The 16198-nt window shown below is 36.7% G+C and overlaps 1 protein-coding gene and 1 non-coding gene across 2 annotated transcripts; one reads left to right on the forward strand and one right to left on the reverse strand.

The window, feature by feature from the left end:
* Positions 1–6652: 6652 nt before the first annotated feature.
* On the reverse strand, positions 6653–6759 carry LOC127116555 (small nucleolar RNA R71). The gene has a single exon (XR_007801380.1). It is a non-coding gene; the product is annotated as a small nucleolar RNA R71 (small nucleolar RNA).
* An 871-nt stretch (positions 6760–7630) lies between these two features.
* On the forward strand, positions 7631–8485 carry LOC127100728 (uncharacterized). Its single transcript, XM_051037998.1, has 2 exons — positions 7631–7663; positions 7904–8485. The coding sequence occupies exons 1-2, from the start codon at positions 7631–7633 to the stop codon at positions 8483–8485; spliced, it is 615 nt and encodes a 204-aa protein (XP_050893955.1).
* Positions 8486–16198: the final 7713 nt, after the last annotated feature.

The raw sequence follows: 16198 nt of genomic DNA on the forward strand, positions 1-16198 counted from the left end.
ATTATTAACGTCTACACCCTATTACGCTCAGGCTAATGGCCAACTTGAAGCCATAAATAAGGTGGTAATTGGGATAATTAAAAAGCATGTGGGGAAAAAGCCAAGAAATTAGAATAAGATATTAGACCAGATTTTGTGGGCATGTCGAACAACCCCTAAAGACACTACAAATACTATGCCTTTCCGGTTAACATATGATCACAATGCTGCTTTACCAGTCGAAATCTATTTACAGTCAACAAGAATTCAGAGGCACCATGAAACTCCATCTGAGTCTTATTGGAACATGATATTAGATGAATTAGTTGATTTGGACGAAGAAAGATTAAGTTCCTTAGAATTATTAAAAAGGTAGAAAAAGAGAGTAGAAAAGTCTTATAACAAAAGGGTCAAAGTTGAATTATTCTCGGTTGGAGATTTAGTGTGGAAAGTGATTTTACCCATGGATCGAAAAGATATGGCATTTGAAAAATGGTCCCCTAAATGGGAAGGCCCTTCCAAGTTACTAAATTTTTTTCAAATGGCGCATACGAGGTCGAAGAGTTAGCTGGAGATCGAAGACTCTTAAAAATAAATGGAAAGTATTTGAAGAAATAAAAGCCTGCACTTTAAGAGGTGATGATTGCGAAGGAATAATTTATGTAAAAGAGTCACAAACATAATGGTAAAACCAATGTCGAATAGATTGCCAAAATGGATAAGTCATTACATAAAGAGCCATCAAGGGCTTTAAAAAATCATCACAAGAGAGTTAAACTAAAACAATCACTTCAAATAGATTCGACCCATCTAAAAGGGGAGGGATTCTTTCATTTTCTGGTACTTCAATCTTTGAAGTTGTAAGCGACGTTCCTACCAGATTTGTAAGCAGTGAGAGTGTCAATCTCCTCCCCTAGTTTTTGGGCCCTTTCCACATATTATAGGCCAATCTGCACTTCTTTCACCAACACATCTTCTTCCAACTTCAGGAGTTCCTCTTCGCGCTACTTAGCCTTGACAATCTTGGTTTGTAATTCTTTGATTCGTTGCTCCCAAGCTCTTATATTCTTATCATATGATTCAATCTCCTTTTTATTTTTCTCAGAAGTTTTTCTAACTCAACACTTTTGGTAATGGATTCGGAGGTTGCTTCCCATTCTACTGTTTGAGTCTCTAATTTGCTCTGAATTTTATTAAAAGCTTCTCTTATTCGACCAAGGTCAGCAACAACACAATCGATCAGCAACCCTATATCCACGACCAAATCTTCAATTTCTGAGGAGGCACGTATGACATCAATTTGTTTTAACATATTTTTGATCCATAAGGAAGCAAAGGTGTCATTCTCTAGAAGTTGGATTAAGTCAATGTTGAAGGTTTCTCCTTAAGTTTCTGGAGCACTTTGCTCTCGGATTGGCTTGTGGTTAGACCTCTTGACACTATCGAAGTGCTGGGGCTTTTCTTTGACGAGCTACTTCTAGCACTGATGACGGCCTCCAGATATTCCAAGGAATCGCTTTGTTTAAGCGCTTCTAACTCCGCAGGAGATAGGGAAATGGCAGTATCTGACGAAGGTCTTGAAACTTTGCTAGCAGTATCAGCTTTATAGGTACCCTTGGGTTGTTCTGGAGTTTGTTGATCCTCTTGGACAATCCTTTCTTCGTCACCAGCTTCGTTTCGGTCTTCATACTAATCTTCAAGGGGTTCTTCATCGAAGCTAAACATAGATTGATCATCACCTTCTTCATTATCAGGATCACCCATGTCTTGGTTGGTTTTGGGTGAACCATCTTCAGATTCATTCTCAGGAATCTCCCAGGGTCTCGCATTTCTGCATCTTCTTCAACTGTGGCATCTTTGATATACTCATCCTCAAGTTCAGAGCCACTAGCATGGGAATGTTGGGTGATGATGTTTGATGGGGATTTTTCCCAGGAATGTTCACTTCGCCACTAGATCCTCTGTCGGATTTAACGACGACCAGTGTAACAGTTGGATGTTGAGGACTTCCTGCAATAGCCTGAAATTAAGACATAGAATGGGTAAGTCAAAGGCAAAAGGAGAATGTAGTCAAAAGTAAAGGTGAGATGTTTTACCTTAGGATCTTCAGAGTCAAGAATAGAGTTATCACCCTTCATTTGTTATGGTTCCTTCTTCGACTTAGGCTCAGATTTAGCCCCATGTATATTTTGGGCAGGGGGTCTTGTTGATGCATTCGTTTTTGTTTTTGGATGAATAAGAGCGCCTTGAAGCTTTAGTTTTTTCTTTCTCTTTTGTTTGGTGGGTTTAGAGGCATCACGAGATAAATCTTCATTGTCAGATTCACGGGTTTCAACCTTAACTTCTTTTTCCTTTCTTTTCTTGGGGTTTAGCGGTGGCTTTCGACTAGCCTAAAGGAAAAAGGGGTAAATATTTAGCAACAAGAAAATGGTTCCTAAGTCGAAGGTGTTAATATATGGAATGCACATACCTTTATTGCTGTTGTTGCTTTGCTGGTGTCTTCCTCTCTTGCTTCGGTGGATTTTTTTGTTGTGGGGACAATTTTCTTGGGTGGAACTCTTACATCTAAAAAAAGAATCAAATTATTGCAAAATGAAGAAGTGACAAGGACCAAGAGAAGGAGTGAGTCAAAGAAACCTCTCATTCCACACCTTCATATATTTCAGACTCTATATGAAAGTCTTCTATGTTAATATGAAGGTGTCCTTTGAAACTGTCCAAGTTGTGCTTAGTCGAAACCACCCGGTTATCTTTTTTCTGAGATTCTTGTCGAAGAATTTTTATAAAATCCCCACAGACGAAATAGTTTGGAAATGGAGGGCTAAAAGCCACACCAAATTCAACACTAGGCAGTCGAGGGAATTTAGGAGGATATATATTGAAAGCAGTTTGATATTGTTGCTCATTTTAACGTATGAGGGTAATTTTAAAAATTGCATTTTCTTTGTAAATTTCTCCTTTAGAGTGACTGATGTGTCGCAGACAGTTTGACTAAGCTCATCAGGTCTATAGACAGTTTCAAAGTACTTTTGGAATGCTTGGATTTCTTTGATGTGAGTTGAAATACCTTTTTTAACGTTATCCTTCAAAGAAGCAAAAACTTTGGTAAGATGATGATGAAACACAGGGACATTAAAATTTTTTGTTTCATAATAATCACCCCACCACTGGTCGAATTCATGGGTGTAGAGAAAATAAGGTTTGAAGGCGAATAAGCTAAGTTTCGTTTGCCCAACATATCTGGCTAATTGTCTGCTACTGATAGCCTTTGTGTGGCTGGCATTGTAAAGAAGAAGAGTTTTTTTCTTGCATAAAGGGGTTTTGGGAAGATCTGAATCAAACCAAATTATCGTGCAACAAGATTCGGTTGGTATGCTATCAAGGTAACATGACTTTCTGATTGATTGAGTCTCAAGGAGAATACCCTATGAGTAAGGAATCCTTCCTAGATAGCAAATGACCTAACTTCTTTATCCTTCGATGGAGAGGGAAATTTCCTCGTAAACCATTATGGGCCACATGTTCTAAAGGCAAAGGGAGCCATAGCTAGAGTAAAGTTGTAACGCTTAGCAAACATTATCATATAATTAATGAAGCTTTGCTGAAGGTTTCGATCTTCATCACTTAGGGTTATCATTGCTAAGCATGTTCCTTCAACTCTCATATTCTTCACTACTGCAACATCCACATCAATAGGGTTGTAAGTTGGAAGACATGCCTCGAAGCTAGCATTCAACCATAACTGCAGTAGCCAAAAAGGGCCAGAGAGTAGTATGTTTCCCTTTGTTCGAATGTTTTTTAGGGAAGTGACTCATTCGCCTAGAAATTTATAGAGATTGGCTAAGATCATCTCGCTGAGGCATACATTGCGTCCATCATGAAGTTGATTTTCCAATGTGAGGAATTTCTTGGCTACTTGGAGGGACTTCTAACAGAAAACACAACTAAATATCCACAGAGCAAGGAAAGCAATATGCTTAGTGTCGGAAACTTCATCAATATCTTTGTCATGGTAGTAAGCAATGTGCATGGTGAAGGAAGCCCTAAAAGTGTAAAAGCCAATGGTGTCTTTGGATGAGAAGTCCGGATCATAGGTTTCACCCATAGGATTAAGCCCCGTGATGGTTGCGATGTCGAAGAGTGTGGGCATGATCATGCCACAGGGTAGGTCAAAGGTGTGGTAATTACTATCCCAAAAGTACAAAGAAGAAACTAGCATAGTCTGGCAATAACCAGGTCCTATTTTCGATAATTGTATCAAGTCGAAAATGCCCATTTCTTTCCAGACTTGGGATTTATTTTTGTCATTTTTCCATCCAACCTAAATAATCGGAAGGATCTCAAAATAAGGGACAAGATAGGAATACCCTGAAACTGTTGTTCATGTAGGTTTAGTCGATGGACTCATCTGTCAAAAGGTTACCCTGATTATCTGGATTAGGGTTTTCCTCAGTGTGGGTTTCCTAAATGATCTTGGGTTTTTTGACGCAAGCTATAAGTTTATACCTATGGTAAGTTGGAAAAATTCTTTAAGAATATCAGGATCAACATTTGGGTTGGATAAAGATCCTAACATTGCATGCGTTTTCCCAAAAATAAAACTAGGAATTAGTGCATGTGATTGAAAAATAATCCTTTGTTCTTCAGTCAATGGTTCAGGAACATACTGTTGGTTACCCATAGTATTTGGGCCCAAAATCTTGTCATAGAGGGGAAAACCCTGAGGTTTTCTAGAATCTTTGGTGTTTTTGGTGGATTCTTTGGTGATTTTTGTAGATGATGCCATTGTTAATAGAAAAATAAACTGGGTTTTTTGGGTTTGAGAAAGACGAACAATAAAGGAAATGAGTTCTTTGAGAAAGATGAAGAATAGAGAAAATGAGTTCTTTGAGGAAGATCAAAAGGTGAAAAGTTAAAAGAGAGAAAGAAGAGAGTGTTTAATGCCTATTTATAAGCTAATTAAGTGGAAGAGGTTTTGTTAGGAATTAAAATAAAATAAAAAGAAGGGGGAAGTGGGCAGGTATCAGCGTAAATGGTTATGGTAAGTGGTAGCAGTTAAAGGCTAGGCACGATTTCCTAAGATCTAGGAAACATGATGATTACCTAAGGATCCTCACGTGGATTCTGAAGAGACATTTTGCTAAAGTGGTCATCATGGCTATGAAGTCATAGCAAATGAATAGTTTTTGATGTCGAAATAGATTGTCAAAGGCAAAAAATACCTTTTTCTTCGGTGTATCAAAAAAGGCATTGTTTGGGGGGCAATTTGTTAGGTGGGAATTTCGACATCAGGTTGGAAGTGATAAACTAAAAAGAGAGAACGTTATTTGCAGTTATCTGGAATTTCGACACAACATTATTAACATGAGGAGGTGTCGAAGTCTGCCTTCTGTAAGGAGGGGAAAATGTGAAACTTAAGAATAATCCTAAGTTCAGAATATCAGTTCGACATAATTTCACTTTGATATATATTTGAATTTGAATGACAGAAGTGTAACTGTATCTCATTTTTATCCGTTTTTGATGGAAATGATGCGTGGAATGTTTTCCTGAAACACAGACATGCCGAGTGTAACGTGTCAGTGCCTGGGAGAAGATTCGTTGGAGACGGTTATTTCGATGTAGTATAAATAGGCATCCTAATGTTAGGATTAGTGTGTTCAAATTGTTGTACAATCAATCATATTTACTCAAAGTATTTAGTGTGTAGAGAACATAGTGCAATTGAGAATGTACGTTTGACAACACCATTATATTTATATCAATCAAAGTTTATTTACATCTTTAGTTCAACAATTATTCTTCATTACCAGTCATTTATCAAGCATTGATTTATACTTTACTTGCATTTCTACCATTTACCTTCTTAAGAATGCTTTAAGTAAATATTTTTTCTTCAAGGATACTGTCAAGTGTTTATCTTATATACAATTTTTAGAATAAAAGCACATGTCTTAGGATCAATCTGATCGATCTTGTGAGTAACGAAAGTTTCTGTAATTTGGAAGATCAGCAGTTGTTTACCAATTTTCACGGTAAACAATGATAGATTGTGCACTTGCAGTCATCATCCGACAGACACGTCTGGACGCGATCAAGTTTTTGGCGTCGCTGCCGGGGACTAATTTAGTCAATATTGTGATTCCTTTGTTGTGTAGTATACACTAAGGAAACAAATTTTATTTTTTTCTTTGTCGATTATGTGCCAAACACTCACTCTCAGAGCAAGGAGTTAGAGCAACCAATTGACGATATCGAGCGTTAACTTAATTTAAGACGCCAAAAACTGATTATGGCCGAAAGACCACAAAACCGTCTGATGAAGTATTATGTTGTTCCATCACAAGCAGAACCACATAATAGCATTGCTACCCCTGCCATCAATCGAAACGATTTCAAGTTGAAACCTTCGTTGTTATCAGCCGTTCAACAAAACCAATTTTTAAGTAGTCCTACAGACGATCCTAACTTACATTTGTCAGTGTTTGTGCAGTACGCAGACACAATGAAAGCAAATGGTGTCAGTCAAGAAGCGATTAGACTATGTATTTTTCCTTTTCCCTTAAGATCTAGAGATAGAGCTTGGCTCCAGTCTCTACCTTCAAACTCAATAACCACATGGAATGAGTTGAAGAAAGTCTTAGCATGATATTTTCCACCAAGAAAAACAGCTATGCTAAGAGCTCAAATCAATGGATTTAAGCAAAAAGACAACGAATCTCTTTTCGACGCTTGGGAAAGATACAAGGACATGATGTGACTTTGCCCACACCATGGACTTAAAGACTGGATGATTATCCATACTTTCTACAATGGTCTGTTGTATAACACTAAGATGAATTTAAGCGTTGCCGCTGGCGGTGCTCTAATGGACAAATTGTATGACGAAGCTTATGAAGTCATAGAGAACATGGCTCAAAATCATTTCCAATGGGGAGGTGAACGTGTTGCTGTAGAAAAACCAACTCCAAAAGGAAGAATGTACGAAGTTAATGGCATATACCGTGTCAATGCTAAAGTGGATGCACTTACTCAAAAGATTGAAAGCTTGGCCATAACACCAAAAACTATCGTAGCTGCTATAACACCAAACTGCGAATTATGTGGAACCCCTGAGCACACTAATGCTGATTGTCAGTTATTGGCTGGTGTTCCCACATACCAAATAAAATATGCTCAAGGAAACCCATATTCAAACACTTACAATCCTGGCTGGAGAAACCATCCGAACTTTTCCTATAAAAGTAACAATGCTTTGTTTCCACCAAACCCAAAACCTACTATTCCACCTGGCTATCAGAAAGGAGGCCTAGTTGCTCCACAAGCACCTAGAAAGTCAAATATGGAGATCATGATGGAAAACTTTATGAATGCCCAAGCTCAACAAAACCAAGAATTTGCAAATAAAAATGCTCATACGAGTGAACTGATGAAACAATTGTCAAATAAGTTTGATGTTATGGCTACCCATAACAAAATGTTAGAAACCTAGATCTCCCAAGTAGCTCAACAACAAGCCGCAATTGCAGCCCCAGTTGGAGCATTTCCTGGTCAACCACAACCAAACCCAAAAGGCCATGCTAACGCTATTACACTTTGAAGTGGAACAGAACTAGATGAACCAATTGACCCAAGAATCCAAAATTCGACAATGTATCAAAATTCTGGTAAGGGTTCCGAAAAGGTAAGCAAACCAACGAATGATGGAAAGGAAGACGAAAGCGGAGAGGCAAAAGATAAAGAACCACCTTATGTGCCTCCGCCACCATACAAACCACATATACCTTATCCCCAAAGACTTGTTAAGTTCAAAAATGAATGACAATTCAAGAAATTCGTAGAAATTCTGAAGCAACTTAATATCACTATACCATTCATAAAAGCCATTACGCAAATGCCTTCATAAGCTAAATTCCTTAAAGAGATTCTATCCAACAAGAAAAAGCTTAAGGATGACAAAATCGTTATACTTACCGCCGAGTGTAGCGCTATTATTCAAAACAACATGCCTCCTAAACTAAAAGGCCCAGGTAGTTTCTCCATACCACGTGTAATCGAAAAGTTTATCATAGACAAAGCTATATGTGATTTAGGAGCCATTTTTAGTTTAATGCCCTTATCCACATGCGAAAAACTTAATCTAGGAGAATTAAGACCAACAAAGATATCTCTACAACTAGCTGACCGTTCTGTTAAATTTCCAACAGGTATGCTAGAGAACATTCCCGTTCGCATAGGACAATTCTATATTCCAACCGACTTTGTAATAATGGATATAAAGGAGGATTCCCATATCCCTATTATTTTAGGAAGACCCTTTTTAGCCACAGCCGGAGCCATCATAGATGTGAAGAAAGGTAGGCTAACATTCGAAGTTGGAGAAGAAAAAGTTGAATTTCTCTTAGCTAAATTCCTACAAGCACCAGCTATAGACGACCCGTGTTGTTTCTTAGACGTCATCGATGAATGTGTGAAAGAGATGGAGAAGGACATACTGAAGTACTGAAGATTCTAACACCTATATTCGAATACGATAATTGGTGTGAGCCATACGTAGATGACAATATGAGAGAATGTCTAGCACTAACACCAAATCCAATGCCATGACCCAAGAAACCTTTAATAAAACTCAAAACACTACCCAAAGATTTAAGGTATGAATTCCTAGATACCGAGCTTGAAAGATCAATCATAATTAATGCTGACTTAGGACAGATAGAAACCGAAAAATTACTCCATGTCTTTAGAAAATATCCAATAACTCTAGGCTATAACATCTCCGACTTAAAAGGAATAAGTCCCTCTATATGCATGCATCGCATTATGCTAGAGGATGACTATAAAACCTCTAGAGAGCATCAGAGAAGAATAAATCCTATACTAAGTGATGTAGTAAAAAAGGAGATACAAAATTTATTAGAAACAAGAATTATATACCCGATATCCGACAGTAACTAGGTCAGCCCGATACATGTCGTGCCAAAGAAGGGAGGTGTTACCGTTGTTAGTAATGAGAGGGGCGAATCCGTAGAAAAAAGAACTCAAATTGGATGGAGAATGTGCATAGACTATAGAAAATTAAATAAAGCCACTCATAAAGATCACTTTCCATTACCTTTCATTGATCAAATGCTTGAACGACGGGCTAAACATTCTCACTTATGCTATTTAGACAGATACTCAAGATTCTTTCAAATTCCTATCCATCCCGATAACCAAGAAAAGACTAATTTCACATGTACTTATGGTACATTTGCCTATCGACGAATGCCGTTTGGACTGTGTAATGCCCCTGAAACATTTCAAAGATGCATAATGTCGATCTTCACTGATTTTATAGACAATATAATGGAAGTATTTATGGATGACTTCTCTGTTTGTGGGCAAAACTTTGAAGGATGTCTTTCGAACCAAAAAATGGTACTTGAGAGATGTGTTAAGGTCAATCTTGTATTAAATTGGGAAAATGCCATTTCATGGTCCGACAAGTAATTGTACTTGGCCATGTTATATTCTCCCAAGGCATTGAAGGGGATAAAGCAAAAATCGAAATTATAGAACATCTTCAACCTCCGAAAACAGTTAGAGAAATTCGCAGTTTCCTAGGACACGCTGGTTTCTACCAACGATTCATTAAAGATTTCTCTAAAATAAAAAAACCACTAACGGGAAAAACCACCACCGACTGGGAAGGCCTTAAAGCTACCGCTACTCAAAACCCAACCATTAGATATTTGCACCGCATTTTGGCCAACACTATATTTGGCTGAGAGAATACCGGAAACGTAAATTCTAGAGATCTTTTCCTTATTTATTGTGCCTTATATGAAACCAAATTTAACCCAACACCGTTCCTATTAGCACCCTTCCAATCCACCAGTGTTAGAATAGGAGGTCCTGTTTATGTTGGAGGGCTGATTACATTTATAGTCCTTGCATTGAACTTAGGCATGGAGTTGGCTACGCTTGAGCCGTTAGAGACTCCTTTTGCTGACCTTGACTATTGTCGTAGCATGCGCCTTATCAAGAATAAACCAGGCAAAAATGATTTTATAATGATTAGTAACCGAGAGGTGAAGGGAGTTACTTTACCTTGCGCCGTACGCATCGACTTGCGAATGAGCGCTAATTGGACTTTTGATCTTAACGCCCCTGAACCTGATCATATGGAGCAAGATAATCCCCAAACTGGCACCCATGCACACACCGCACATGGTTCTGCGTAGTGGGCAATTTTTCCAACAATTTCTCAACCGCCATTCCTTCCACTAGGTCTGCACGTTCAAAGAAGTAACCAAAGGTCTGAACTCTCTATATATGGCCATTTTTGGAGTGTTTACGATCCATCAAATTCGCGCGGAAGCTTTGTCAAAATTTATTCTTAGTTTTAGGCATAAAATTACATGTAACCTGACAATAACTCACATCGAGGGATTGTCACACCGTTTAATTTCCATATCGTTTGTACTTTGGATCAAGAACAAGCTTTCCGCCATTTTCAAGTTCAATTTAATTCAAGTTTCATTTTACATAATTTCAATGTTTTTTGCCGCTTTTAATATTTGTATGTTTTACTACTTTTCATTACTTGCATGCCATGTTATTCTCACTTTTAAATACTTTAATCATATTGCTTTCAATTAATACTATGGCTTGCTAAATTATCTTGAGTCTGGCGTATGAGGACCGTCGTTACCGACAGGACTCGATAGAGATGATATGCGCGATTATATGATTTAATTATGTTCTAGATTTAGTTTCCAAATGTATGTTTTATTGTTTTGGCACAAGAGTGAAGAACAAATCAATGTCCACTCTGATAGCGCGAGAGTGTGAGGAAGGAACCAGATAGTGGAAACCAGACATTGATCCTAAAAATAGCGAGAGCGCTTTAGGCATCATTTAGGATTTCGTTTACTTTCAAAATACGCTTTCTAGTTAGAACGGGCGAGCGAGAGCAAAATCCTGTGGTTAGGAGGTGTGATCTTTGTTGATAGCGCGAGAGTGTGAGACGGGACCTTTAAGTCAATATTTTCTACATAACGTAATGGAGTCGTATTTAGTGCCCGAGTTCTACCTAAGCCCTTAGGAACATGAAATCCATATTTCGGGCTCGTTTTATCATAACTTTTAAACCTTTAGAAATTAGTATTTTTATTCCCGTTCATAACTTTATAACCTTCAGCCTTAGCTTTGCACTGCAACAATATATAACATTAGTTTGACTATTAGTCTCTGTGGGTTCGATAATCTTTTAAAACTACACGATAGACTGTGCACTTGCAGTCATCATTCAACAAATACGTCTGGACACGATCACTACATCTCTGGATTTTTCTGTTACTGTGAGTTTTTTAAATTATTTTTTTTGTTTTGGTTCGTATTAAATGGTGCACCCGAATATATTTCTCAAAGTTATTGTAAGTAATTATATAAAATCGGATGATGTTAAACCGATTGAGGTGAAGGATGATGTTAAACCGGGTGCTAGACCGATTGCTGTCGAGAAATGAACAGTTATTTACTGCTCGTGAACATATGTTTCAATGGGTCTGCACGGAGGCCAGGAAATTAAGGTTTGGAATTATAATCGGAATGTTTGACAATGGTTCTAATAGAAGGCAAGCATATGCAACCATGAGATGCAAGAGAAGTGGCACGAATATTCCATGATTTAGAAGTTGAAACGTGATGACACCGGATCGAGAAAATGTGATTGTCCGTTTAAATTGCAATTCACAATGCTCCTTTTCCTTGTGTTAGTGGTCCGTGGCAGAGTCAAAATGGATGCGCTTATTCCCTTAAATGGACCATCTTATAGTAATTGCATATAATAGAGTGTGTATTGATCTGACAAGATATAATTTCTCGAAGACATTTTTTCCACTTCGGAGTGGTCCACCTAAAAATACATTCAAATGCCTCATCTGTATTTGATTAGTTTCAAAATTGCTACATTGTGTTGAGGTTTATTTGAAATTGGGGTGTCATATACCAAGTACATCATTGGAGTGGACGACACATTCCACAAAAGAGGCAGAAACATGGTTGAATCACTTTCTGAAAAGAATGGAAGAGTTCACCAAATTGAGTGAGCTTGAAAGAGAATCAAATAAGGAAAAATCAAAGGAGAAATCAGTAGTAGATTTAGGCGGTGATGCATCTTTTGATGCATTTTAGATTGTAAATGATACACATTTTTAATGTATTATCGTCAACGATGTAACCTCAATTGATTTAATGCATAAGTTGTAACACCTTAAATTTCCCTGCATAAATTTAAAACATTAATCAGAGTAAAACAATTCAACATGCAATTCAGGATGTTACACTACAACATATAACCAACCTGATCAATCGAAGAGACATGTAACACTTGACATTTAGAAAAATAGTAGTAATAACCATATGTCTTAATGTTAACTTTTATTAAATAGCAACGGAACAACAATAACAAATAGTTAACTCTACCTGACCAATATCAAAATAACATGTCATTATAAGGAATGTTAAAACATAATGAAAGACATGTCGTTCCCATCTCCCCAATATTACACATCAGAGCAGACATCGACAAAAAAAAACGGAAGACTTCATATTCCACTCACATCCGAGCTCATAGTGTGGATTATCTGCATGTTACCCACGTGGAGGCAACATTCAAACATAAGGGGTGAGATATCATAATTATATAAAGGAAAGCATGATAATAAGTAGGCATCAAATTATTACATGCACATCACCCATTCTACAATACAATTCCATATAATCTACACAACAACTATCCACACATGATAGCAACATAACAACCATCTAACATAATAACAACATAATCAAGTGTCCCACACAATAACAAATGCAACCAATGTATAATACAACGAGACTCAACAACTCGACTAAATGCATGTGGTACTAATACATGAACACTCAGGTTCATCCTTTCGATCCTCACCTTCTATGATCAAAGCCACTAACTCGTTGCCATCACCTCCAATAACGACCCACTGATTCCATCACCTTTGAAGTCAACTACCAGCCTAATCCACACAATAGGATTTGAGGCTCAGCAACAACTGACCATTTGTCCAACAATATGAATGCATACAACATATTATACATGCAACAACAATATCATGCACAACGATCCACCATCATAGTCAATGTACACCGTCAATACTGGCCACCATGCATCAAACAAATATTACACAACTCAACAACATCAACATACAACATAACAAGTAACAACAATGCATTTAAGGTTATGTCACACCACCACATAAACATTAAAATGCATTTCCACACTATCATATAAAAAGATATTCAGTTTTAGGTACTAAAACCAATTTTAAATGAAAGTACACGCTCTCAGATTTTTGACGCTTCAAACGACACTCGAATTAGACACTCGGAACAAAATTTATGAATTTTTAAAGTTTTTACAAAAATGCTCCAAGTGTAACCGGTTACTCCAAAACCTGTAACCGGTTACAATACACCCTATAGCGCAATCCACACTGCCAGCACACACATGGTAACCAGTTACCTAAAAATTGGTAACCGGTCATCCCCCCCCCCTTTTCAGACACTGCCTAGCCAATGTTTTATAGGGTAATTGGTTACCCAAAAACCGGTAAACGGTTACACCTCCCAATATTTACCAAGAAACATGTTTTCAACAGTGTAACTAGTTACTCCATTTTTAGTAACCAATTACACTGTTGCAGAAGCACTTTTTTTTGCAAGTTTTTCAAAATGAAATTCACTTAAAATTTATTCCAAAACCTCATTTTTCTTACAAATCATTTGTACCATATTTTAACACGAAAAAACCATTTTCCAAAGTTCAAAACCCCAACTTATTGACATCTAGAACATTCATAACTCATTTCCGACTCTGAATCGAATCAACATCAATCACACAACATTGACATCGTACAAACCAATCAAATTTTATAATTCCAACAACAACATTTGCAATAATCCATTATGAATATAGAGAAGAAAAGCACAAAACCTACATGAAATCATCTACCCACCATCATCATGTTAACCCTTAGATAATCAGAATCCTATCCTTACCTTAGAGTTTCTAGCAATTGATTTTTTTACCTTCAACAATGGTGAATTCTCCTCTTGAGCCCTAGCCCCTTCTTCTCCCTTTCTCAGTTTCTTCTATTTTCTCTCAATTGCTACGTGTTCTCTATTATTATATCCCTATCTCCTTTTCTATTTTTATTATATCTCTTATTATTATTATTATTATTATTAATCCTACTAAATAGAATAATAACAAATAATAGTACCTCTAATTATATTATTAGCTTATCACTATTATCACTAGTTTCTACCTATTAAATAATAATAATAATAATAATAATAATAATCCACTCAGTTAACTAATTAAATTAATATTCAACTAATATTAATTAATTAAATAATGACTAATATAATTAATTAGTTTTATTCACCACATCACCATTTCTATACTTTTTCTTACATACTCTTCATCACCTTAATTTATATAATTATAAGGCAACTACCTTACACCAATGGTAACACAATACATCAAAACAAAAATCAACATAGTGTAGCGGGGTATTCGTTACCTTTAGGTTTATTGACTAAACCAAAAGTAAACATACAATTCGAGTTGCCACCTCACTTTTATTTGTCCAAAGGAAAGGCTAAAAAGCGAACAAAAGCCAAGTAAGAAGTTTTATCAAATCAAAAACTAATAAAAATGTCAGAGATCTAGGTAAGGGGGTTGGTTATGAAATGGGAAGGTTTTACCCACCCAAAACATCCTTAGTACTCTAAGGGAACCTCTTTTTGCAAATGTGTGTTGTAGGTTGGTATTTAGGAAAATATGTGTAAAAGATTGGGGGGATAAGAAAAGAATAGATTATATTTACAATTTGTTGTTTGAATGGATGAACCCATTGCCTACATACCATCACAAAGGTAGGATCAAAACCTCGTCGTTCGGGGTAAAAGTATCAAAGATTGGTGAATTGATTTGCCCAAAAGCCTTAAGGTCTTTTGTTATCAAAGGGAGAAAACTCAACCTAAACCAACAATCCACCATGTGAGGAAGGCTTCAACATACTAGTGAGGGGTTAACCCTATAATAGGTATGGAAGACTTATAATCCAATCACTAAGGATGAGGTGAGATTTACATCAACCACTACGATAAGTCAAACCTATGGCTAATGTTTATGAAAAGGTTTAACAAAGGTGGCCATTGGAACCACAAAATCAACTTGAAGTGAGTTGTATTTACAAATTAGATTTATTTACAAAATAAAGTCAAAGGTGGATTAAGATTCATTCACAATGAGTATTAATGGAAATATTTTTGAAAAGTCAAAGGCATAAGGCATAGGTTTCTAATTTGAAACAAAGTCAAAGTTTGCACAAAAAGAGTTTGGCTTGGGATAGAGTGAGGAGAAGAAGAGAAGGGCTAATCCTAAAGCATACAAAGATAAGGGAAAGAGATAAAACCATTGGAGTTCCTTTTCTTGAGATCATAGAGATGATTCAAGATGCTCCTTTCCTTTGGACTTAGCAAACACAATCAAGCAATCAAACAATTTGGATTCAAGCTCCTAGGATATCCATTTGGCTTGTCTCTCTTAACTTGGATACTTATGACAATGGTCCTCTTACTATCTCTAGATGGAGTCCCTATCACACAAGAGCAAACATCAAAATTTTCACAACACAATAAGGGGAATGGACAAAGAAAGAGTTTTATAAAGGAAGTCATTTGAAGTCGACTTTGAAATTTAGCATTCTAAAGGCATGAGGCCTAGTTGCTCTTCAGCCAATTTAGCATTCTAAATGCATGAGGCCTAGATGCTCTTGAACTCCTTTAAGCATAGGTAAGTCTTAATTCTAAGTCGTTTCTCCTTTTTGCATTAGGTTCACACAAACTAAGACAAAACAACCACAAGACAACAATATATATTTATATACAGTAATGAGCTCAAATGAGCAAAAGGAAAATGATATAAACATAACATATGTGCTCCAGTGAGCAAAGGGAAAAGAAATATAAACAAATGAGCAAGAAAGTAAATTGCATTAAAGTAAATTGCAAGAAGTTAAATATTCAAATTAAAGTTAGTAGTTAGTATGGTTATGTTAGTTTGTCATAAGACAATTTAGCGCTATATTAAGCAATCGTAAGTGGACTAATGTAGTAGCCACACCTATCT

Source organism: Lathyrus oleraceus, chromosome 1, assembly GCF_024323335.1.
Source record: "Lathyrus oleraceus cultivar Zhongwan6 chromosome 1, CAAS_Psat_ZW6_1.0, whole genome shotgun sequence".
In the NCBI taxonomy this organism is placed as follows: domain Eukaryota; kingdom Viridiplantae; phylum Streptophyta; class Magnoliopsida; order Fabales; family Fabaceae; genus Lathyrus; species Lathyrus oleraceus.